The 27,093-nt window shown below is 35.1% G+C and overlaps 1 protein-coding gene across 4 annotated transcripts; it reads left to right on the plus strand.

The window, feature by feature from the left end:
• Nucleotides 1-463: 463 nt before the first annotated feature.
• Nucleotides 464-27,093, plus strand: LOC106665336 (cyclin-dependent kinase-like 4). Of its 4 annotated transcripts, none has more exons than XM_014391673.2 (8): nt 464-586; nt 21,546-21,735; nt 22,139-22,424; nt 22,810-22,917; nt 25,031-25,120; nt 25,408-25,556; nt 25,835-25,978; nt 26,661-27,093. In XM_014391673.2, exons 1-8 carry the CDS (start codon nt 519-521, stop codon nt 26,793-26,795), a joined length of 1,170 nt encoding a protein of 389 aa, XP_014247159.1. In that variant the 5' UTR covers nt 464-518; the 3' UTR covers nt 26,796-27,093. The 4 variants fall into 4 exon arrangements, with proteins under 4 accessions (XP_014247159.1, XP_014247160.1, XP_024082689.1 ...); XM_014391674.2 differs by having other exon boundaries at nt 21,552-21,735; XM_024226921.1 differs by lacking the exon at nt 464-586 and adding an exon at nt 7,928-7,938 and having other exon boundaries at nt 21,552-21,735.

The raw sequence follows: 27,093 nt of genomic DNA on the forward strand, positions 1-27,093 counted from the left end.
TCTGAATAACACATTCGGATATGCAACCTGAACATACGTATAATTTATCCCGTTATGTCAGTTTTTGTTCTTATTTTATGGCTTGTTTTTCATCAATCATCCATCTGAAGATGAAATTGACTACAATATTTCGTCTAATTTATCTTGATGAGTGGTGGAATTATGATATCAAGGTTGAGAAATGAGCCCTAAAAATGCCTGCCATCTATCTAAATCCGGTCATTCCCAATCGCTGATTGATGCCCGTCGACATAATCACAGTCAATCTACTGCGGGGGGCCTAATAAAAGCTACATTGCTCGGAATTATTTATTAGACGTATCCATCTTAGGACGTCGAGACTCAGCCCACATGAGGACTAGCTCTTCACCTTGGAAACGAACGAGTACACTAATGTAAATCTTATTTACTTAAGAATGGCGCATGTCGTCTCGGCTGTAAATAAAAAGAAGGGAGACTGCGCTTTCACTTTGAACCGAGGACTTGGGGGAGGAACGGTAGTCGTATCGATCAATCAGATGGAACGCTGGCTCAACGAGAGGCGGCTTTGGCTTTTTGGAAATAACCTACCTTTACTACCTCGCAGGTATCTCACCAATTCGACACCGACCACCTCACCTCACGCATATCGCAAAAGCCAATTATCACGCTACCTGTGCTGTGATTTTTTTAATACAGGAAAAGTTTGATCCATGAAAGCTAAATGAATATTTTTTTTATTCTAAACTTAAGAAACATATAAGAAACTAAATATACCTTCACGAAAAACAACCTTAGTGATTTAAAGGTGGTGTCTGTATCTTACTACACGTCATTAAAAGAAAGCCAGCGGCATCCTCAGAAATGTCAAGCAGTTGGAATAAAATAACTACAGTAAATTAGAAAGTGAAAAAAGTCGGTAGTTAAATCAAAGAAAAATTAGATAAGCCTGCATGGATATTGTCATTATCTTCATAACTCCTGTATTTTTCAATTATTAATTAAATAAGTTCTATTGTTACAACATTTGTCTACATTTGAGCACTAGACAAAGTACACTTCCACCTTTTTTCAAGTTTATTCAAGTACAAAATTTGTCAGAAATGTTCTTTCAACTTTCCTTTAGAAGAACACCAAGTTCAGTATGAACCAATTTTTATCTCCATTTAACAGCGTAATTAATATTTCAAACGAGGAATATCGACCGTACCTCTTTAAATTTTGCATACTAATTACAGCCCCTGGCAAAGCACACGAACTACGACTCAACAGCGGCCAATGCAAGTATTTAAAAACAAAACAAAAAACAGGGATTAACGCTAGTTATTTATTGTTCTTTACCAGGAGGTAAATTGACATTTTCCTCTTGTGTATGTATTTATGCAATGAGATCATTATAGACACTAGCAAAGTGTTTTTTAAAATGAAATTTCGAACTTCAGAAACGTTGGTCTGCTTAAAAATACAAATATAGATATACTACAAGGATAGAAACTAAAGCGTTTGGGCAATGGCTCGATTGCCTGGTTTAACCCCACAATTCGATTCCGTACAGATTAGTTTCATTAGCGTGGTGTAAATAATGTGTTTATTTTGTAGTCAAAGAATCTTAGTAGTGTTTTGTTGTAGTAAAGATATTGGTGGCTGAGAGACTAGAACAGACGGGCGAAAGGTGATAGTTATTTCTTGGGGCTTGTTTTCGTTAATCCTTTCTTGAACCATTCTTCCAAACAGGAGATTTCTGAATGGTTTGCTAAAAGGATGGCATCGTCTATGATGAGTCAGATAGCCTTCAGTGTATACTCAGTTTATTAACCAGTTATTTATATACCAGTATATAAATAGTTATTAACCATTCTGAATAAAGAATGGGACTGAAGATGCCGCCATGCGGAACACCCGCTTCGGCGAGAAGACTGACTTGATTGAAGGCTTGCCTCACGTCAAGGATAGCATCAGATCGGCAAAGAAGGAAGCGATGTGTACCACACTATGGCTGTTAAATGGAAGAGTGATGTCGCCTGAACTAGAATTGTCTAGAAGAAATGACTCTAGAGCTTCAAAAGATGAAATATAGGAGCTTCAGGAGAAGTTTTTAAACTAATTGGGCGATATACGTAGGAAGATGCTGATGATTGATAATTTACATTGGATTGATAAGTAGGTAGGTAGAAGAAAAAATTAGCTTGTTTAGGAAGAAGAATTTAAAAATAGGGAGGAAAATAACTTTTCAGCAAGTATTTCACACCGCCTGCCGTAGTTCTACTATAGAAAATAGTATATAAATTCGTTTTCTTCTTGTTGTTTGCACTTATGTTTCTTATTTAAATGTTTACGAGCTTAATTCGTTGTTTTCATAGGAAAATAATATAAAGTTTCATACTTGAATATCCGCTTCACGGAAAAATGTTTAATCATGGATATATAACCTGACTCTAACCCTAACTATAAACATAACCTATCCTAACTCGTCCCTAACCCTACCCGACATAATGTAACTTTACCTAACCCTACCTAACCTATAACCATAACCAAATTTAATTCTTCCCTATCCCTAATACAGTCACTATGATGGCGACCCAAAACGGGATAGGCAGAATGAAAAAATGATGAATGATCGGAAACGACCAAGTTACGTATCTTTTGTTCCGGTGATCCACTTAAAAATTCATAACTCCTCTGGACTTTATCCAAATTCAACGTGTTTAGGACGATTGGAAATTTGACTATTTCTCCTTTGAGCCTGTATCAACAAACGTTAGATTTTATGTCACCATAAGTGAAAAAATAGGGATGAAACCAAACCCCTGAAAGGTTTTATTTTATGTCTCCAGTTTTAATTTTATTCACGGTTAGCGTGTAGTTTATAGCTTTCTAAAGTCTTAAAAACTTAATATCAACAACTATCCCTGGCTACATTAAATATAAATATAGATCTTATTTTGTTTGAGTAAAAAGTTAGGCGAAATTGCCTTTATTGACAGACCACAACATTAATCAAATTCGAACTTAATATAAAACTCGAGCGTGGCTGTTGACTTAGTTACCGCTATGATGAGTTCCTTGCGTGACAACTTAGTTTCCAACTCGTATTTGCCTAGTTTATTTTCCTTGCGGGCTGAACTATCGCTAGCAATGTTCGTTTTTAGACGACAAGAAAGATCTAGGACAAAAAATATATATTTTTTAATTAGAATACAAAAACAAACACCCTAAATAAATTTAAAACGGATACTTTTTTAATAGACCATGGTCATGGAACGTTAGGGTTAAGTATTTCTGTGCTTCACTCCTTTCACTTCTGTGATTTTTAACTCTGTTTTTAGCGAACAACATCGTGCTGATGCGGCATTACTTTTATTATAACTGATATTACCTTTTGAGGCGCGCGCGGAGTCTTTCCGATCATTTTTGGAATGTCAGAAGCGTTTGGGCTTTTTGTGGTTAGTTCATGTTGGTTTTTTTTAAGCCGTTTTCAATTTCGTCCTGAAGAAGGCGAGAAGCCGGACAGGGTCTGAAACCCGCAAGTTCGAGAGAAAATTTCACCATTTTACAATAGTTATGAACAATCCTTGTAAAATATTCAATTGAATTTCGAAAAAGCAACAGCTTGTTTGTAATTTTTTGATTACCCGGCTTAAATGGTGGGAAAACAACTTTTCATTTTACACGGCCAGCGTCCTTGTCCCGGCTGACAAATGATAATGTCAGCAAACAACTGAAGTCAGTTTGACAACAAAGCTTCATTCAAACCCGAATTGAATCGTGTATTGAGGATTTGTTGTGAAAACACGTTCTTAGAAAATTTATGGATCAAAAAAATATGTGACGTTTATTATTTAAGGATAACAAAAATGTAACGAATCACTGATGATACTGTCGTTTGACTGAATCTTTGGAAATCATCCAAAATTTGATTATAGCCATGAAAATAACATCCAAGAATTTGAAATTAGTCGTCTTTTACCAAGGTGGACATTCTATAATTACTTAACTCCAATATAAATTCTCAGTTCTTGGGATCCAGGACAAACATGAGTTGAAAGAAGGAAATTCTTTGGAGGGAAAAGAATTGCAACACCGCCGACAGAAGCCCATCTTTGGGGTAAGAATACACGATTCTTTCCTAAAAGTTTAAAGACGTCTTTGAACACGGGGTTCAGTATACAAAACCTGAGAGACTGAGGAGCTGTCAAAGCTAATATTGGCCTATTGTGCTATCTTCGTTTTTATCTAGAGCATTTTTATTAAGCTTAAAGTTTTTTGCTGATCCCAAAGCTTTGTTAAGACATTCAGACGGTGGCTTTTCCTCTCCCAGGAGTAGGAATCTCAGCCTGCATAGGTCTTCGTGCTAACCGATGTCATGTTCCTTCGTTTTTCTTCTTTCTAGCAGCATCTGCACAGGCTTGTCTGTGCTGCTCCGAATACCGAATTCCGGTGTATACAGTGTTCAGTCAGCAGTCCAACTATCATTTTACTCCTAAGTGTGTCGTTCGTTTCTGCGATCGTCCTTTAAAGAACTTTTTCGCCTCTGTCCTGGAACACATTCGCCATCAAACCGAGAGCATATCCATGGAAAGAAGTTTTCGGCCGTTCGGTATGTTGCAAAAGAGTTCAGGACCGATCATGTTGGCCGTTTATCAGCCCTCTAGTTGACCCTGGGCCCTTTGTACAAGGTAATTTTGTTGTTATCCCTATTGTCTGCGAACCTTGATGCACCTTTTCGATTGTATCAATTTTTTGAATAATAAGGGATAGAATAGTCAGCCCCTTTTTATGCAGAATACTTCTCCCCTGGATCCCATTAAAGAGGACTTATTGCCCCGTGTTTAATGGATCTACTTTTTGCCATTTCGGTATTGAACTTTCCTTGGCCAGTTTATCAGCCTCCTCTTTGTCTTGAACTTTACTACCGCTCAGGTTTATTTAGTGCCGCCTGGATGTCTGAGTAGATGGTATTCTTTGGTAATATCCATCCTTTTGATCTCTAATTTTAATTCTCTAAGTTTTTGATAGCTGAAAGACTTATATGAAATTAATCCTTGGTTTATTTCCGCAGATACCAGCCCATACTTGGTAACTGAAATAGTTTTTCCCAGTTGCCCTACCAGGTGTTTTTTTTTTTCAAATCTGAATGTAGGGATGGCATCGACAGGTATCCCCAGAACTCTGTTTGCATGAAGCTCCCCACGAAGCTTTAATAGCTCCTTCCTATGCGAGTAGGGTATTGGAGTGATGCTCTAGCCTTCCCTTGGAGGAAGATATGTCGGGGTAGATTCAGGAGAAATTCAATGACAGCAGTGGAGGTTGTTCTTGCAGTAATTCCCTGGCACGCTAGTCCCTAAAGAAGCCCAAAGAAGAAATGTGGTTTAGGTGATTTTTGAAATTTTAAAAAATCACTTAAACCACGTGAATATAGCAAACATGAAGAAAAACTGCTGTACAAAAGTACAAGCAAATTTCTTCTTAGCAAAGGGCTTAAATAGATTAAAAACCCACATGGCAGATCAGTCGTGCGGGTTTAACATAAAGAAGCGCCGTGTTTTTAATTGCAAATTCCCAGTGCCTTGTGCGCTTTGATAACTGTTTAACATAAACAAAATTACACTTAAAAAAATTTAAAATGTAAACATTATCGTTTGATGCAATACAAATTTGAAAATTATTTTGTTCTGAAAATGCAATTTTGAAAATTTTGCAGACCAACTTCAGACACTTAATAAAATTGCATCAAACCAATTAATAAGCTGAAAAATCAATTGTTTGCCCTGTTGTCTTTTTTTTGGGGGGGTTCTCGGTTTTAAACCCAGCGGATAAATAAAATCAGAATGGTCAAATTCCAATCATACAAAAATTACAAGCGCATAGCTGAGAATCAATTTGACTGGTTCCACATTTTAAAAGAACATCAGGCCGAAAATTGTCCACAAAATATTTACAAGTTTACAGTTAGCTACTTTAAAAAAAGTTCCGTCGAAATAGCGACAAAAAATACGCTTGAAGTGCATAGCGTTACAAAAGGATGTCCTCAGGGACTGCCCCTCTCTTCTGGAAAACTGCAACGATCTGCTTAAGATGCTAACTGAAAAGGCGTCAAATTCGCCACCTTTGTTGATGTCTTAGTCGAGCTGATAGAGGGAGAAACGCAATTACCATGGCGAAAAATCTTAAGCTGGTGTGCTGAAAAGAATTTAAAAATTGCCTCAGAAAAATGCCAAAACCTCCTCTTAAAAGGCACGATCAGAACGGTACCTATTAGTAAGATAGAGGGCAAATTAATCAGACAAAACACTAAAGTAAGATACTTGGTAGTGGAAATAAACAAAAAACTCAGTGCCTCGAAGCACCTAATAAGGGTAAGAGAGAACAAGATGCACATAGGCCAAACACCGATATTGCCAAATCTAGATGGGAGATTAAGCTGAAAGGCCCCATGTACCCTCTATAAAAGAGGAATGGCCAACCAGTTGTTCTTCGTGGGAAAGCAAACGGTTTCTGGTCAAACGGGTAAAGGAAAGATGGCGTAGCATGTAGGTGGGAAAATAGCGAGATGTTGAGACTGAACCAAGCAAAATGAATCCTCCCCGACAGAGCACGGCTATTTTACCAGCTACATGCATAAATTTAAAATAACAGACAGCCCCCGTGTACGGAGTGCGGAGTCCAAGATGACGTCGAACACAATATCTTCTGGGAAAAATTTGAAAGAGAGCGAGACATACTCAAAAATACCTCTCACCTCAAAAATAACTGGCCGCCCACACTCAAAGACCTAATCCAATCGTCGCTCTACCAAGCGCTTAAGACTTTTTCACTGATAATACTGCGATGGATATTTTATTCGTGTTTATTTATTGTATTAGGTTTAGGTAAATTGCAATTCGTTAGAAAATTTTTTCTCAGCCTGGGTTCATCTTGACTTAATTAGACAATCTATAAATTTTATTGTATATCTGTAAATATTTTAAAAGCCCTTCAAGATAGCAGGATAAAGAAGAGATCCTTTTGATTAGAATAAATATATTTATTTAGAAATCGTGAGATGCGGTCTGGTGTGATGTAGGTTTCAGAAAAACATTTTCTTTATCGTGGCAACGTTTCGATCTTTATTGAGCGCTGAAGATGATCTCAATAAAGATCGAAACGTTGGCACGATAAACAAAATGTTTTTCTGAAACCTACATCACACCAGATCTCATCTCACGATTTCTGAATAATATATATAAAGAAATACAATCTCCCTTACCTTCCTTCTCCCCCCTCGTTTATAGGCGAGACCAAATGAAAGCCTTAAGAAATTAAACCCTCCCCAAAATTTTATTTGAGCCAAGTGGCCGTTTTTTCCGCCGGTATGAGGTCTCCTATAGGCAGGGCGGGGTGGAAGATGGGAAAAACAGGGGAAAGTCAATTCTGTAATGGATCAAAGTTGATTGTGAGAAATGTTGAGGAGTTTGGTAGTTTTAGATCATCCTGGGCCTGCCTCGTTTGGTTTGTCAAAGTATCGAGTTCAATGGTTGACTAACCAGAAACAAGCCCATTCTAAGTCTTAAGCTTCAAACTTCCGGCAAGCGAGTAACACAGACAAAGTACCGCGTTTAAAGGTTGAATAACCTAAAAACAAGCCCATTATGAGACTTAAGCTTGAAAGTTCCGGGAAGTCAGTAACAATGAGAAGACCTACGCCTCAACGAAAAGAAGCTTTCATTCAGGCGAAACAATAACGTCAAAAGACCCATCTCTCATTAATCACTATGTTTACAATTCGAGTAATTTAAGCGTTTTGTGGTGTCAGAAAAATATTTTTAAAAAAATCTAGCCCTAATTGGCTGGATGCACGACTGACCAGAGGATACGAGACTATCGATTGTATTATAGTTGTTGCCCTGGTGAATATCTTTTATCTGGGCTCTCCGTTATGATCAGTTCAGTTGTTGCCGCAACAGCCGAAGATATGAACAGGTACTTTTGCTTGCTTAAATCAAGTTTCTAAATTTATCCCTTGGGTGTTATTGCATTTCTCGTCGGACATGAAGGGTTTAGTAGATCGTAGAGTTTGCCAGAAAATCGATATCACCTTGACCGTAACATTAACGTTTAAAGAATTTAACCTTTCGATTTCTCCTCTCTGTTTTCAATTTAAATATCGATTTGATATTAGTCAGCTTTGATCGGTTATCTATGCGATCATGTATGATAGATGACAATTCGGTCTAATTCCATCCAACAAGGGCTTGTTGATTTATCGATTAATTGAGATTAATTTTGGTGTTTTTTAATTAATTTTCTTTTACTGAATCTCCTGATTCATAATTACAATTATAGAAATCTTAAATACAAAAAAAAAAGATTGGCGAATCTTAACATTCCTTCTATTCAATATACAATTTCTAGTTGCATTCGGCATTTCACATAATATATTTTATTAAACTAGAAGGTTTTTTTGCAAAGAATTTCATTCTCTCTCTGATGCCGAGAGATTCCGAGCTTGATAAGTGCTTCGAATAGTTTTTTGAAATTTTGAAGACCCTAGTCTTTTATGTGTACATGTCAAAAACTGTCTTCAAAGTTAAAAGATCATCTATCTTCCCTCTGCAGCAAGAGGACTAAATTTTTATGCCGTGAATCGTCCAATAATGGTATAAATTCGAGCACGATCATAAAATCGGGGAGAATTAAATATTTGTTTATAAAAAAATAGGGTTTTTTTCAGTACCACTTTAAATTGCTAAAAATTAACAATACACTATTTAAAAAGCCTATTGGGATAAATTATCAGGAAATTGCTTTTCCTGAGTAGTTTTATTTAATTAACTTTTAGGTACATTTTTCTGAAAAACTATTTGTCATATTGAAACGATTGATTTTCCTTTCGTTTTGTAGGCAAAGAATTGTAATCAGTAATTACTTTTAGGAAACATCTAGGAGATGAGAAATAAATGTTTATACATTGTTTACTTTTTGGTATTTGGTATAGGGTAGTAGCAACTTTTTTTCTACCAAAAGTTTGGTAATTTTTTTAAACTAACTACTACGTATTTTGGATAGAATGAAACTTGCGAATCAAGTGTTTTGGGGTATCTTGACTTGAATAGCAACCCGAACCCTTAGGCTGTTTCAAGGCTTTCCTCTTTTATATAAACTCTGTGTCAAAAATTACCTTCCAAACTTAAATTATTAACTCTACTACTGCAAAAGGAATAGAGTTTTGGCGTGAATTGGTCTGTTATGGGAAAAATTTGAGCTCTAGCAGAAAATCGTTTTTCCTGAAAAGTTTCATTTTTCCACCTTTCGGTACCAAACAATGCATTTTTAAACCACGTTTATATTCCATATCCCACCGAAACCGGACGTGTTTTGGAGAAAATCAACAAACGATAAGTGGAAATGTTCTAATTGAACCTCAAAATTATTTTTTCCTTTTCTTTTATATTTTATGGTTTCAGTTACTAAAACAGAAATTTTCATTCTTTTTAACAATTCTCAAAGTTTTCATGGCCTTTCTTCTCATTTTTTTCTCTTTCTCTTTTCTCGTCTATTTGAAACCCCTGGCGGTGGACAGCTAAATCGGCTAAGTGTGGGTGATTCCAGTCCCCTGGGGTAGCCAACCCTCCAAACCTTTCATAGCAAAAACTGACATCATTATCTTAAAAAATTTGAAGGTGTCTTCATAAAGAAACTTCATCTAACATAATGAAAGTTAACAAGAGAGTATTCCCAAATGAATCCTACTAATACTCCTGCAAAGCCATACTAAAAGAAAAATCAGTGATCCAAGCCGAAAAAAAAATTCTTTCAGGAATTCTGGCAACAATTAGCCAACTATCATTTTGAACAGGAAGATCCCGGTGCCTTTTGCGTCTTTGTAGAAGGCAATAACAACAATCTTGGTAAAGTTCACCCCATGTTATTTGGGAAATGGCATTTCCAAAATAGTGCTATTAGTAATGACCCGATTATGGGGATTCGCATTGTAGGAAAAAAATAGATACTGTAGAAAGCGATGCTCTGAAAAAAATTATTTACGTATATTCCTTATTTTCGAATAAAAAAAAGGAATTATTCATCACGTTGACCCTAGTTTAGTTTAACATGAGATTTGGCTAAATATTCGGTCGATTGTTCCACTGTTATCAGTTGATCGATGAACAAATGGAAAAAATTGATGAAAAATTTAGGATTACCCCTATGCAGACTTGCCTAATAACTTTCAGAGGGCAAAAATTGCCCGAGGCAGTTACGGTATATGGTAGTTATGGTCCTGTCCGCCGGTACATACCTACGTCAGGCAGTGCGGTAACTGCTTACGCTTCAACCACGCGGCGGCACAAGACAGATGCAAACTACATTGTTTAGAATGTGGAGACGAACACTTAATAAAAGAAGACACCTTGCGAATAGCAAAGAATCCGAGTTCTATAAAAAAAAAAATCGAGGAAAACCCAGAAAAAATGTTCAGAGGATTCTTATGTCTCGATGGTTTCTAGTAATAGGTTCTATATTCTGGGTAACCTTGTTGACTCCCAAGATAATGAAATTATTTTATATTATAATTATTCAGATATCGTGAGATGCGGTCGGGTGTGATGTAGGTTTCAGAAAAACATTTTCTTTATCGTGCCAACGTTTCGATCTTTTATTGAGATCATCTTCAGGGCCTGGGATTTACAAACAATGTTTACATTTAACAATTACATTTAGGATGTGGAAAAGTGAATTTATACAATGCAAAATATATTTTATATTCAAACAAAGTATTTCTACACACTCAAAGTGTTTGTCTTCTGTGTAATTGTGCCATCCTTGCGTGTCGTGTTGAGAGTGCCAGTGAGATTTTGCTGTTTTAAACATAAACATAAAACAGAAAAATCTCACTGGCACTCTCAACACGACACGCAAGGATGGCACAATTACACAGAAGATAAACACTTTGAGTGAGTAGAAATACTTTGATTGAATATAAAAAATTTTGCATTGTATAAATTCACTTTTTTCCACATCCTAAATGTATTTGTTAAATGTAAACATTGTTTGTAAATCCCAGGCCCTGAAGATGATCTCAATAAAAGATCGAAACGTTGGCACGATAAAGCAAATGTTTTTCTGAAACCTACATCACACCCGACGGCATCTCACGATATTTGAATAACTATCGATTAACGGTCACTAATCTCTACACATTTATATTATAATTATAAAATTCACCTTGTTCTGATTAGTTTGATTAATTTCAATTTAAAAGTGTTTAAAGTATGATTCAATGCACTAATGATTGTAATCATTTTCCTTGTTTTTGGTCAAATAAATAAATATAAAATAAAATATTTGTAGATCGTGACATAGTTTAGAAAAACATTTTCTTCATCGTGCCAACGTTTCAATCTTTATTGAGATCATCTTCAGGGCTCAAAATGTTTGTTTTCTGTATTGATGTGTCATTGTTGGGTGTCGTGTGTAGTGCCAGTCACTACAGTTTTAAAACCTACGTCACACCAGACCGCATCTCACGATCTCCAAATAATCTTCAACGGTCACTAAACGCCACACAAATAAAAAAATGTTAGCCTTTTCCTTGAAAAGAAAGAACTACATAAACACCACGTATAATGACTGTAAAACTGTTCATGCAATATAGTACTGATTCCGAGTGCTGGTTGCTTCTTTAGTCGACGCCATACCTCTTCTGGCCATGAACCTGCCTGCCTCCCTTCCGTCAGGTGTACCTCTGCTCCACTGACCGAGTGACGATCTCACATGATCGCTGACTCTGTCAAGACCATGTCTCCGTTTCACCAATAGTGTCATTCCTAGAGTTTTGCCTCAGGCCCTATTCCCTCCGGACAAGTGACGATCAATCTTGATCCTTACTTGCGGAAATCCGTCTCCCTTTCACAAGGAGTGCCGACGTTGAGACATCCCCGCAGGATTTATCTATCCGTAGAATACCCCATTCTTTGTTTGAAATTGCAGACCCTTTACATCAATCTATTGCAGAAAATCTAATTTAATTTAAAATTTTTTAAACAATTAAAATTTTAGGAGAAATTTTTTAAAACTTCTGCCGCTCAAAATTGCAATTCCTCTATATCAATCGATGCAGATAACAATCTAGTTTAATAATATATTCATATGTGCATTACTTATTTTAATTAACTATAATTCTTGTCTAAGGCATTGGTTGGTATGATAAAGCTAGTGTCACGAGCGGAATTCGAACCCGAACCCCTTGCGGTGCGCAAAATTGCAAATCCTTTACACCAATCGATGCAGAAAAAACTCGTTCAATAAAAAAAAAATTTTTTGGTGAAAATTTTCATTTTTTTTACACTTTCGGTGTTTAAAATTGCAAATATTTTACACTAATCAATTCAGAAAAATTTCTACTTTAATAATTTTTTTTATAAATTACATTTTTAACGCCGAAATTGGATGACCTATTTGACTCACTTTCGGTACGGTATTGTGGTAGTGCAATCATCTTTTCGATTACTTTAATTAATTTTGTACACCATCCTTGGTCTGTTGGTAATAATCAGTATTCCAGAGCTTTTTCCCTTTTCTAATTTAATTTCTTAAAATAAAGAATCTTGACCGATCGAGACGTAAGGCCATTGCTATCAGTGTTGGGCAAAAATTAGTCATGTCTAATTATTAATGATTGATCAATCGGACCGTTAGTCATGATTGGTAGTAAATGACTAATTTAGTCACAATATAGTTAGTCATGACTAAATTTCGATAAATCTTGTACAAATGTGTACTCAAAAAATGAAAAATACACAACTTCATCACTTTTAAAAAAATTCTAACAGAAATTTATTTCATCAAAAGGAAAATACTTCAACACCTTATTTAACAAAAATCAATCATCCAATTATAAGTAAAACTATCTCGTTATAAAAAGCCAAAAAAATAATGATAATAATAATAAAATTAAAAAAATCCTAGAACAAGCTACGCTTAGAAAAGTAAATATGTTTACGTAACCGATCAATGGAAAAAAATTTTTTTGAATTAAAATTTATTCCACTTGAAAGGAGATATTTCTACATTATTTGGAAAATACACCATCTATGGGTCTTGATTGTAATAAAATAGACATGTAGAATAATTATGTAACTTTGGTTTTCTTTTACGATAACACTTTTTGAAGGTTGGCCTTGAGAACGACTCTCATCTCACAATTTTTATCCTGAGTCTGTTGGATTTTGGTAAATTGGTCATTGTAGCCAGAGTTGGGCAAAATCTAACTAATTCTTAATCATGATTAAATTAGTTCGATTTTGCCCAACTCTGGATCTGCTTATCATCGCCATTTCTTAAGACGCACAGAAGACAGAGTTGGGCAAAATCTAACTAATTCAATCACGATTAAGAATTTTGATTGAAATTTAATCATGATTGAATTAGTCATGAGTAAATTAATCATTGTATGATTTAGTCATACCTCATGATTGAATTAATCATGGCTAAATCATATAATGATTAATTTACTTATGACTAATTCAATCATGATTAAACTTCAATCAAAATGCTTAATCATGATTGAATTAGTTAGATTTTACTCAACTCTGATTGCCATCCATGGGTTACCTACGAACTGACACAATTCTACTTGGAATAAGGTAAAAGGTATGAAGGTAAAAAAGGAAAATATTCTAGTCATTGGAGGGCATTGTAGCCATTGCCTGTCGTGAAAGAAAGGTCAGAACAATTTACAACACATTTCTGGAAAATTGTCGTTTATTGAAAGTTATCAAAGATAAATTCCAAGGGCAATGATATTTTAAACCATATGGGTGGGAAAACAAACGGATTTGCCAACTGCTAAATATATCCTGGCTATTCCTCATTCCCATTCCGAAGACAAAGTGAAATTGTCACGGGGTTATGTGTCGACTTTGATTTTTAATAGGGAAATCCCCACCCCCTGATGCGTGACGTGTCGCTTCATCGGATTTCAATAGCTTTTTGTCCGTCACGACGCTTCCTATGCGGTTGCCTGGTAACTTATTTACCTCCTTTTTCAAAATAAAAGTCTGCCAGTGTGTTCCGAAGTTCTACTCTTCAGCACGACACGGACCCGTGGAAACATAATTTAAGAAACAAGGTAAATCCGATATTTTCAGAAAGTGAAACCTGCACTCTGTCATAATGTGCGGTTTCTTGCAGTCCTCACCTGTTGCCCTTTAATATTTATGAAAATATAAATAATAGATTGTTGAAGTTTGTGAGACGATGAGCAGTCGGACTTTTTAGGCAGACCAGGCTGACCGAAAAGCACCGGAATGAAGGTCCCAAGATTCCCGTTGTTCATTTGCTTCTAAAGAAAGATTTTCACGTATGAACATAATTGCAATTTGAATAAGATTGAAACCTGACTCATAGCGAAGCATTTCATAAGGCTTCATTTCAACAAAAGCTCCTTTAAGTGTATCGATTGGGGCTTCTATTTATTGGACGATCGCGTGTCGCTGTTTAAGATTTTAACTGACATTTCTTTCATTTATGGTATTCTTCTTGTGTCTCTGAATGTATTTATTGTTCATTTTACAACACGCCGTTTTCAATTACGAAACAATTTAAGAGAACAACAAAAACCAGTAGGTGCAGATACCATCAAAACATAAATAATAAAATTTGAAATAAATTTCAATATTTTTTGCATAAACCAAAAAAACATTGAGCAGCCGGCAATACAATGGCCAATAGTAGATATTGATGTACAAGACATAATTTGAGGCTGACCGACGTAGAACAGTAGGTTATGACATTTTTTTTTACAAAAAACGAAGTTAATTTCCGTAAAACCCGTAAATATAAAGTTTTGGCAAAATCAAAAAATGATTTTTTTCCAATTTTATTCCTCGTTCTATTTTTCTCGAAAACCACAGAAATTATGATAATTTTTAAACGGCCCCGCTGATAATAAAGCTTCTAAACTTCACAAGAGTTTAGAATCAAAGTCTTGTATGAACTCATTAAATTCACTAATTTCGTGGTCCGCTTGACCAATTTATATATTACAATTAGTTAAGGTTTTTAGTTGAGATAAAAAAGTCAATGGCACGAGCGGGATTCGAACCCACGATCTTNCAAGTGGTAGAGCAGCGGCGTATCTAGCCGAAGATCGTGGGTTCGAATCCCGCTCGTGCCATTGACTTTTTTTATCTCAGCTAAAAACCTTAATTAATTGTAATTCATTCCATTGTAATTCATTCCATTGTCCACTCAATAGGGAGCTGAGAGAAGTAGTCTTTTAAGTCTATACAAAACTGTCATCCAATCTAAAATAGAATATGGCTCGGTTGCATATGGTTCTGCGAGTGAACATTTTTAGATCTCATCCTATTCAGAACTCAGCTCTGTGGATGGCTACTGACGCGTTCCAAACTGGCCCTGTGGACAGCATTCATGTTGATGCTGGTGAGCTACCATTAAAATTCAGACGTCGAATATCTGATCTATCTTTTTTTGCCAAAATCCTTGCCATCACGCTACACCCCCTCCATTACTTCTTCAATAATAAACGCCCTCTTCCCGAATTTCCTAGCTATCATGCATATTCCACGTTTTTCATTTCCACTTAAATATACATCTAACTTACAGACTTCAATATCGAAATTCCATGAGCCCAAAAGAGCTACAAACGTCCCCTTTACTTCCTTGCTCCCTTCCTGCCTTCCCTCTGCCAATCCCTCTCCTCGTTCTGAAAATAAAATAAACCAGGCTCTCTCGAAAACAAGAGACTCTGTTAACCTGTCTACGGATTGGTCATTCCCGGCTCACTCACAGTTACCTTCTTAAAAAGACCCCATGTCCAACTCGTAAATCTCCTATCATTATAATGCACATTTTAATCATGCCCTTTATAGTGCTCTGCTGGACCCACTACCAAATTCCTAACAATTTACATAGTTAACTAACTATAATTCACCTTTCATAGATAACATATTCATGATCCTGGCTAAAAGTAAACTAATAAATAAAATCTAGTTATAAAGTTACTTTCATTGCATGCGCCCCTCGTGGGTGGTGCGGCGGAGCTGCGCTGTCGGGTTTCTCGGTTGCAGGCCGGTCTGGTGACGGGTGCAGCGGGGCTCAGGCCCGGTCGTGTCTCGGCCGTGCCGCCGACGTACTGTCTCAAGGCCTAAATGACCAGTGAGGTCGCTGCCTTTGCGAACAGAAAGTTCAGAAGACTGTAAACTACTTCCTAGACAAGAGATTTTCAACTAAATCGAAAAATAATTTTTTCGTTCATATTTTTCGCTTTTCTAAGCCTCCTGTTTTTTCCCGAAAATCATAAAAATGACGATAACTTTTAAAACATTTCACCGATACACAGGAAAATGTATAGAGTTTTGGGACATTGTCCACTACACGTAATGGCAAAACACGACTTTAGTAAAAAATCACAACCAGAGATAATATATAAATAAAATATAAAACATTTGGTCAGTTGTTGTAGACCTCATCCTCATTTTTCATATTTTAATGATAGAAAATATAAACAGTAACAACACAGGCTGAAAGAAGATACATTCAAAAATTAGAAAGCTAATGGTTGCAATAACATGAAATTTGACAAATTCCAGAGAATTTATTAAATTTTTAAGTGGAACAAAAGCATCGAAGAGAAAAAGAATTGATAAGACAGCCCAAAAATCTCTACTTTTAGTTTGCTTTTTCGTATCTAAGAGCTTCAAAGGGTACTTAAAACGAATAAATATTGTTTTTATCTCTCTATAAATAATTTCAGCAAAATGAAAAAAATTCTCAAATTTTTACCCTTCTGCCACCAATTTTTCGAAAAAAAAAACTGATAAATTTAAAATGATGTCATAGATACACAGGAAACTTTACAAATATTTAGAAACCTATAAAGTACACATAATGGAACAAACAATGTTTCTGTAAAAAAATTAAAGCCGGCGATAAAATAAAACGTTTGAGCGCGTATTCAAAAACACTTTCAAAATGAAAATTGATTAATGTTTTTCTACGTTTAGTAACATTTTTTTCGAGCTGTGGCTAAGAAATTTGTTTGTTATCACTGCTGACAAATATAACCTCTAGGATTATAAAACAATGCATGAGTAAAAGTAATCTAAACTTTGCACTAATTTTTTGATAATACAAGCGATTTGAGACTTGTATTAATAGTACAAACAGGGACGGGTGTGTCAAGAATGCGGTGGTTTAGAAAAAAACCTTTTTTATTTTTTTGCCGTCGTTTCGACCTTTATTTCATCTTCAGAGCATAAGTACAGCAACAGTAATCTTCCTCATGCGTTGATCACCGCTTGTATTCGTCGTGGCATCGGTTTTACGCGGTTTTGAATGTAGTGCTGTGGAATATTTTCATACTCCTCCACCAGCGCCATTCTTAATTCCTACAAATTCTCTGGCATCACTGGGCGGCTTTTACCCTCTTTGATCGTCCCAAAGATGTTTTTAGTCGGGGCTTGAAACATAACCCGCTGTTCTGTGCTTTGTAAGAAATTCTGGACCAATGGCAGGCCTTCTCGCATGTAATCCAGCTTCAGAAAGTCTTTGCCTTACCGTGTGTAAACTGACATTAACATTCCTCAATTTTTGAAGTTGTTGCTTGATCTAAATAGTGGTAGAATGTCGATTCCGGACTACATTCGAAACAATAAAACGATCATCTCTCTGAGATGTGACGTGAAGGCGACCTGATCTGTGCCTTCTTGAGTAACGTCCAGTATCTTGGTAGCGATAGAAGACCCTTCAGACGGATGTTCTGAGAATGTTAGCACCCTGGCCACATACGCATTTTTGCCGATGTTTCGACCTTACATAATATAATTGTAGATTACAAAACATGTTGATTGGAAAAAATACAATTTAAGATGTAAATGCATATAAATTTGGAACCAAGTATTTCATACTCACATTACGTGTAGTGCTATTCTTGTGGTCCTTAGACAAATTGTCAAAGCACCTTATTATGTCACTAACCTCGCTATCCACAAAGACCTCAACATTCCTTTTGTCAACGAACTAATCCGGTCCAGACTCCAAACATTCCATACCAACCTTTCGAACCATCCTAACCATACTGCTCGAGCCCTATCTACTCATTCCCATCCTGACAACCTACCACGTCGCCTCAACCGACGATGGCCTCGGGACCTCTTGACACCTAGTCATACACGCAGAGTGCCAGCAATGGCTGGCTCCTCAAAAAGCACGTGTTCTACCTGTGCAGTGCTGGCATTAGTGCTAGTGTTGTGCTGTGTGATATATTAATCATGTGTACATATTTGTATAGTATACAATCCTGTATCGGTAACAAATAAATTTAAAAAAAAATTCTTGTGGTGTCATATTGGTTTTGTGTGAAAATGTTCTGAAACGTGAATTTGTATCCGCTGTTTTTATATGACTGTGACAGGGTGGGGACGCGGTCAATCTGGGAAAATTTCTTTGAACATAGGCGGTTTTATTTAACTCAAAAGAAGTCTAGAATGGGGATTTTCTGAATTGGATTTGTGATTCGGCATTCAATATTGGAAAGGAAGTTAATTATTAAAGACGATAAACGAAGGAAAGGGAAAAATACAATAAAATCATTAGCAAGTTACCGAATTACATACTTACCCTTTTATTACGATAAATTATATTAAAATTTGTGATTTTTTCTAATTATATCTTATTATTCAGAAATCGTGAGATGCGGTCTGGTGTGATGTAGGTTTCAGAAAATCATTTTCTTTATCGTGCCAACGTTTCGATCTTTATTGAGATCATCTTCAGGGCCTGGTGGTTTACATGTATCTGTTTAAACTCAGTCGCAGCTACGTCAATATCATTTATTCAAATTCAATAAAGATAACATACCTATATCATCACATCACATTCCACACATCAAACATTTTTTCACATAGTCCAATTTTTCAACAATTTAGCTTTCCTTTTCCTATTTCCCCTTCTATATAATCCTGAAAGGATAATCTGGCCGAACCATAACCAACGTTTTTTCCCTTCGTCAGATCTTTTCACCTCAAAGAAGCCGACGCCTTATACAAAAATGTCTTTTCTATACCGACTTCCTTCCCCACCCCTTCAAAATCCAACGCATATAAACGCAAATCAGCAATATCTCACTGGCACTCTCAACACGCAAGAATGACACAATTACACAGAAGACAAACACTTTGAGTGAGTAGAAATACTTTGATTGAATATAAAAAAATTTGCATTGTATAAATTCACTTTTTTCCACATCCTAAATGTATTTGTTAAATGTAAACAATGTTTGTAAATCCCAGGCCCTGAAGATGATCTCAATAAAGATCGAAACGTTGGCAGGATAAAGAAAATGTTTTTCTGAAACCTACATCACACCATACCGCATCTCATATCGACTAACGGTCACTACTCACCACACATTATATCTTATGTTGAATTAAACGTAAAAAAGTCCGTTTTTTTTAAATTCGTGCGAAACTTGTGAACATTTCGGAAAAGTGCGTATTTTTTAGCTCTTTTATTTGCCTTAGGTTTATGGTGTTATTTTAAACAGACAGCTAGTTTGACAATTACCAATCGTCAAACAATGACATTTTAATAGGTTATTTACCGGAAAAATATTACCAGTCGATAATGGTACAGGTTCACAAGATTCGCACTGACATATAAAATTCTAAAAACACCTAAAAATGATAATTCATTAGCAAGTTACCAAATGACAAAAAATAATTGAAAGAATTTGGTCAATCAGACTACTAAATATAATGGATTTACTAACAAATAATATTCGTTGGTCGATACCTCCATCTGCACTGAAATAATTCGTCTCCGTTGGATCGCAGATGGCTCTTCCTGACCAAAACTTTCATCAGATGTAGACTAAATACGTGGTCCGAATAATTTTTAATAACATGTTTTACTTACCTTAAATTTTATTTTGTGTGGTGATTAGTGACCGTTAATCGATATTTATTTAGAAATCGTGAGATGCGGTCTGGTGTGATGTAGGTTTCAGAAAAACATTTTCTTTATCGTGCACACGTTTCGATCTTTACTGAGATCATCTTCAGGGCTCAAAGTGTTTTTCTTCTGTGTAATTGTGCCTCTCATCACGACACGCAAGAATGGCACAATTACACAGAAGACAAACACTTTGAGCCCTGAAGATGATCTCAGTAAAGATCGAACGTGTGCACGATAAAGAAAATGTTTTTCTGAAACCTACATCACACCAGACCGCATCTCACGATTTCTAAATAAAAATTATATTTTATTATTTATTTTTTTACCTTCGGGTACAATCATTTGATTCAGATTTCCCTACTCTCTCTCTATCATACCTTTTACAGATCCTATAAAACGCACAGTACACGAGGTGGTTAAAATGACCAAATAAGCTCGTCAGAAACACAGCTAGAATAAAAGGACTATGATGACACCTGGTTTGATCCGTTACGATCAATCAGATCACATACAAATTTCTTTCGTAATTTTGCTTAATTTATGTTTGCATTTGTGGCAAGGTTCAGTTATTATGCCGTCGTCAAGGTGGAGACGGTTGTTTGAAGTTGAATTGGTGTCTTAGAATAACTTTCTGCCGTTTGTGAGTTATTCAAGTCGTGCTGTTGTGTTATTCGATCAAATTATTCAATGGTCCGCACGTCCTCGCTGTAAGTCTGGGATCAGGGAGTTTCGTCGGCTTTAGCTTGTTCTATTGTTTAATCTGCCTGCTGAACCGATATGTAGTTCGGTAGGTTTTTCTGTCGGTTTCGGTTATTTTAAAATTTAAAGGGTTGGTTTTGGTTTTTCTTACCAACACGTCTCTTTTTCGTAATGAAAAAGTATTCGAGAAATTCAATTTTGGGCCCAACCCCGACATACAGATTTTTTTTTTAAACGGAGTCTTACGTCTAAAAAACGAAAACATCTTTAATAGAAACATGTTAAATATCTTATTATAAATTCGAACTCGTCTATTTTCTCCAGTTCATGGAAAAACATTTAATCAGGGTGATATAACCTACCATGTCCCTAACTGACCCAACCTAACTTAAGCTAACTAGTCCCTAGCCCTAGGGTCTAAGTCTAACCCTACTTAACCTGTCCCTAGACCTAATCCTAACGTTAACCCTACTTAACCTGACCCTAGACCTAATCCTAACTTTAACCCTACCTAATTAACCAAACACATGCTCACCTCCTGATAACGAAAATGACCATTTAAAAAAATAATTATCTAGCTAAAAATATATCCATGGTAAAAAATGCAAAACCAATCTACTTCATAAGCTAACTCAAACTGAATTATCTCAAACACTTTTTTATTAGATGCATAAATTTTTTGTAAGGGATGTTGTTTCAATGAATTTTAAAATAAAAGTGAGAGTTGTAGAGTTGTGAGATGAATAACATAGTCAATGATTTATGCATATACCATGATTTTTAGCAAATATAATTTTTGAAAAAGAAATAATTCTTCCTTGATTCGTTTAGAAAATAGTTAAGATTTTCTATTGTAAATTTTTACAAGATTTGCATTTAATGTATATTTTGTGGTTGTTTTTTTTGTCGAGGTCCAGAGCTTCTTCAAGACTGATGGAACGATATGAAAAGCTAGGAAAACTAGGAGAAGGAAGTTACGGTGTTGTGTTCAAATGCCGGAACAGAGATACAGGCCAGCTCGTTGCGATTAAGAAATTTGTAGAGTCCGAGGATGATCCGCTCATAAGAAAAATAGCACTAAGAGAAATTAGACTACTTAAGGTGAGTTTGTCATTTTTATAAGTTCAATTTTTGTGATTTATCAGTAGAGACCACTAGGATACATAGCTATTGAAAGAAAATGAAAAAAAAATTTTTTTTAGAAACTGATTTTCAAAAATTGTTGAGTAAATGTTTTAATATATCTGGAATCCTATTGGTACATTGGTAAGTGGGAGCACTGAGAAAACAATTAACAGTTATAAGATGTTTGTAGAAATAAAATAGCATGGTAGATCACAAACCAAGCAGGAATACGAGACCTTTGTAATAATTTAATAGTGGCTCATGACATACGGCTAATATTAGATTTTCCCATAATTAAAAATTAATAAACAAATGCTAATAAGTGTGATTTATATTCCAGCTCCATTATGACTGATATTCTGGTATTTGTATGTTTCAGAGTTTAAAACATCCAAATTTAGTTAATTTAGTCGAAGTTTTTAGACGTAAAAGAAGGCTCCATTTGGTGTTTGAATACTGTGAGAGAACGGTGTTGGGTGAGCTCGAGAGGAACCCACAGGGCTGTCCACCAGCACTCGTCAAGCAAATCATTTGGCAGACGCTGCACGGAATATCATACTGTCATCAGCACAACTGCATCCACAGAGATGTCAAGCCGGAAAATATTCTTCTCACGTCCAATGGTGTTGTCAAACTGTGCGATTTTGGATTTGCAAGGATCATGAGTAAGAAACAAAAATACATCAACATTTCTTACTTTGATCGAATACTTTCTGAGAATGCAATTAAGACCAGACAGTATTTTTTTAAAAAAAAGAGAGAGAAAAAATAGATAAGTTACATTGAGAGATAATATTTTTTGGGCTATCTTTCAATATAAAAACTTCTAAAAATTGGAGGTAAACACTGCAGTCTATAAACTATGAATCGAGTTTCAATGAAATAAATCCTAAACTTCAAATAAGTTTAAACATATATTTTTAATTATTACTATTTAAACTGTAAATGAGTACTAGTCAAACAAATAATTAACATTAAAAATGCCTATGACCTAAATCTGCATGTCAAAGTTTATTTATTTAAAATTATTATTATTATTTTTTTTTTTAGGTCCAGGTGAAAATTATACAGACTATGTAGCAACTCGGTGGTACAGGGCACCTGAACTACTTGTTGGTGATACCCTCTATGGTCCACCAGTTGATATCTGGGCTGTAGGTAAGATCAAATAAGTTTTTCAAAGCTATTTTATATCTTGGAAGGCACTTTAAAGAGGATAGAAAATATAAATTGGAATATTGGGTGCTGGTGAAACAATTTAAATTAAAAAATTAACCAAATTTAATAATATATCTTTAATCTTCTGGGGAACCAGTTTTGAAGAATTGTTTAATCTTCACTGGAACTTCTTCATGCATTTTGCCAACCTTCTCTTTTTGATAATCTTCTAGATGAATCTTTTACCTTAAAATAATCTAAAGAAAATTCATCTCTGGCCACAAAAATAATAAAGCTGCTGGTATTGATGGCATCAATTATGAATTTTATTAAATTCACTAATTTTGTGGTCCGCTTGACCAATTAATATATTACAATTAATTAAGGTTTTTAGTTAAGACAAAAAAGTCAATGGCACGAGCGGGATTCGAACCTGCGATCTTCGGCTTGATACGCCGCTGCTCTACCACTTGAGCTATCGTGACCTCGATCCACTCGGACACCAACTTCCCATCTCAACCTCACCTTTTGAGTTTTCCCTCCTTTTTGCCACTTTTCAAACGTCGTGTAATCGGATTGGATTCTCGGCGATATTTTATAAAATGCTCACCTGATTTTTTGAAATTTTTTTATCTCTTTAAAATTTTATTTTTAATATTGGTATCTAATACCAATAAGGAGACATGAATGATACTAGTAACTATCATGGTATTTTGTGTATTGATGATTCCACAAAAATTTTGGTAAGCCTTCTTCTCCATTGCCCCAAGGAATTTATCTGCCTTTGAAGTGAGTTCCAGGGAGGCTTCAGGAAAGGATATTAAAATTAACATTAAAGAATATTACAATTAATTAAGGTTTTTAGTTGAGATAAAAAAGTCAATGGCATGAGCAGGATTCAAAAAAGGCAAAAAGGAGGGAAAACTCAAAAGGTGGGGTTGAGATGGGAAGTTGGTGTCCGAGTGGATCGAGGTCACGATAGCTCAAGTGCGTATCTAGCCGAAGTTCGTGGGTTCGAATCCCGCTCGTGCCATTGACTTTTTTATCTCAACTAAAAACCTTAATTAATTGTAATATATTAATTGGTCAAGCGGATCACGAAATTAGTGAATTTAAGTAAATGAGGATGTTAAAGATTTATTTTTAAAGGAATACATCACAACAAGGGCTATATTATTTTTGTGCTGTAAACTTTAAAAATCTAACGGAAAAAACTATATGTGANGGTTCGAATCCCGCTCGTGCCATTGACTTTTTTATCTCAACTAAAAACCTTAATTAATTGTAATATATTAATTGGTCAAGCGGACCACAAAATTAGTGGAATTAAAGAATATTATTAATTTACATTTAAATAAAAAATGGTTTCTATGTTGATTTCAATGCTGCCTTTAATTGTATTGATGACCACTTTATACGCCAACCAAAATCAATCTCACACTCTAGATATGCTGTTAAAGAAACAACGAGATTTCATGCTATTTTAAGATGGGTTTAAGCATTAGACAGGGCTGTAGTCTGTTATTGTTCTTTTTCTTTGTCAATGATCATAAGCTTTGAGATCTGATAAAAAGCCTTAAGCTTAACGAAGGCCATAAAGTGGCCGACTCTTTTTAACCTCCATCCTACCCTTAACCTATGCTCTTTATACAACAGACAAGCTAGACCTTTTTTTCATTTTTTGATAGAATGTACAATTTTAGCTGGATTCAGTGTCATTTTACCCATGATAACAAGAGAATCTTAATTTCTTCTTTAAATAATCCTCATTGTTTTGGTTCAGTAAATTGTATGAAGAAAGACTGAAGCTATAGAAGAGAATTAGTTTCTTATGCTAATTATTGAAGCTTCGGTTATTTTATCAATTTATTATACATCCCTTCACATTTAACTTTAATAACAACCATTGGCCATAGTGTGCTTTTTTGTACTAAAAATATTTTTCTTATTTGTTTATTGAATAAAGAAGTTTTTTATTCATTCATTCCATAATTAATAATACAACAGATTCTTTTGAAGATTTTTTATTAATTTATGAAAAAATCAATAAATATCTTACCAAAACATCTATGAGAAATAAAACATTAACTATTCATAATTGTATCTTTTTTAGGTTGTGTCTTTGCTGAACTCATACGGGGCGAAGCACTTTGGCCTGGAAAATCAGATGTCGATCAGCTTTATCTTATCCGAAAATCATTAGGTATGTGCCTATGAAAATTATAAACAATGTATTACCTATGTATATATCACGTTTTCAAAACAGCATTCAAAATTCCAATGCTGGTAAAATTCAAAGCACATGGAAGCAGTAGTAAAAATGACAATCATATATCAAATAAAAAGAGAAAAATGTACAAGATAATTGTGACCTTAGTATCTTGTCTATAAAGTTTATATATTGTATTCACTATAGATTGTTTTGCTAAATCTTTTAACAGTAAGCAAACGAAATATTTTTAATGATAGGCTATTATCTAACATTTTCAGGAGACCTTATTCCGAGGCATATGCAAATATTTAGAGCAAATGAATTCTTTAATGGAATAACCCTTCCTCAGCCTGAGAAAATTGAACCGTTGGAATCTAAACTGCCTAGGCAAGCTCAATCAGACCCAAATACGATTGACTTTTTAAAGGTAAGTATTCTTTGGACTTATAATTTACATGGCCCTGCCTTTGTGAGTCCAAACATTAACATTGAGAGTTTCTTTCTGTCTGACGAATCTGTAGTTTGTTTTTTTCAAATTATTTATGGTTTGTCAGACACTATTTTGGCTCCGTCGTACTCTTTATTCATGGTCGATCGGAAATGAACAAATTACAAATCATCGTCTATCATTGGCTGGAGAAAGAAATGAATAAATATATTTTTTACTGTTAGCATGGAAGGTGAAAAATTGCCTCTCTGTTTCAGAAATGTTTAGATAAGGAACCTTCGAAAAGATGGAATGCCGAAGAGCTCCTGAGGCATCACTACTTTGACCATTACCACTTTAAAATGCCAGATTTGGAAATGGAAGAGTTTGAAAAACTGAAAAAACATAGGGATAAGTCTCGAGTAAGAAAAATTCATAAATGTGCAATTTGTAATGTAAATAATAGTATTGACAATATTTTTGAGCCCATGCAACTAACGAAAAAGAAAATACCTGATGCACTAACTGCATTGGAAAAAATAAAAAAAAGGGCATTACTTTATGCCCATTTTCAATTAGATAATTTATTAAAACATTTGCAATACTTGAAAATGTCTGTATGATGGTAAAGGCCTGGTGGGCCAGGGTGGACGAGTGGTTAGGGCATCCGGTTCGTATTTGCCACCCTAATGGTCCTGGGTTTGATTCTAGGTATAGCCTATGGTATTTTATTTGAAAATAAATTGATAAAAGTATTGTAAAGTGGTTCTGATTGATCAACCACGACATTAAGTGGTAGTTGGACTTTCAACCATTCTTTATCAAAGGAATTACTTTTTTAAATTAATAAGGATGAGTGCGATCTATGTATATAGGTATGAATGTATTTATTGGTGTGATTGTGTACCGAGTGTGTAGCGGTATTTTGTTAGTGCTTCGGGGCTGAAATGACCAACCTGTTGGATGCCCCTGTCCAAAAAATAAAAATAAAATAAAATAAAAATAAATAAATAAAAATAAAATAATCCAGATTGTTAAAAGTAAATCAATTGCATGCCATAATATAAAACTTATTTGTTAACTTCTCACAAATTTTTTTTTTAGAATTCGAGTTCAACTGTAATTAGTGTTGGCGGAGCATTACTACCATCATTGGCGAGTAATGGCCCTAGCCCAGATTATTCAAGATCGCAGGGAAGCAATCATCGGCATACTTTTGATCACTTACCTGACATCTGACGAGGACATCGATAACATATGACTAATCAACAAATCAAAATTTTCAAAGTAAACCTTCGGTAATTACCATTGGATAACTTATAATCGATTTTGGTATAAAAATTTTTATTGGCTAGTCTGGTCAAAAAATTCGTAGAAAAACGTGATATTTGGTTGAGATGTTTGGTAATTTTTAAAATTTGTATTCTTTGAGTGATCAATGCGAATTATCACTGCAAATTTCATGAAATTCTTTTGTATTATTAATTTTAAAAAAAACAACCAGGCTACACAAATTTTGGAAATTAATTTAAACAAA

This window comes from Cimex lectularius, unplaced genomic scaffold, assembly GCF_000648675.2.
Source record: "Cimex lectularius strain Harlan isolate CLEC.00 unplaced genomic scaffold, Clec_2.1 scaffold9, whole genome shotgun sequence".
Lineage (NCBI taxonomy): Eukaryota > Metazoa > Arthropoda > Insecta > Hemiptera > Cimicidae > Cimex > Cimex lectularius.

Excerpts from the sequence above, each read along its gene's own strand:
- LOC106665336 (XM_014391673.2), top strand. The coding sequence starts at position 519 with ATGGAACGCTGGCTCAACGAGAGGCGGCTTTGGCTTTTTGGAAATAAC. Across the intron at positions 22,918-25,030 it reads AGTTGATATCTGGGCTGTAG|GTTGTGTCTTTGCTGAACTC; the intron begins GTAAGATCAAAT and ends TATCTTTTTTAG. Across the intron at positions 25,121-25,407 it reads TCTTATCCGAAAATCATTAG|GAGACCTTATTCCGAGGCAT; the intron begins GTATGTGCCTAT and ends TAACATTTTCAG.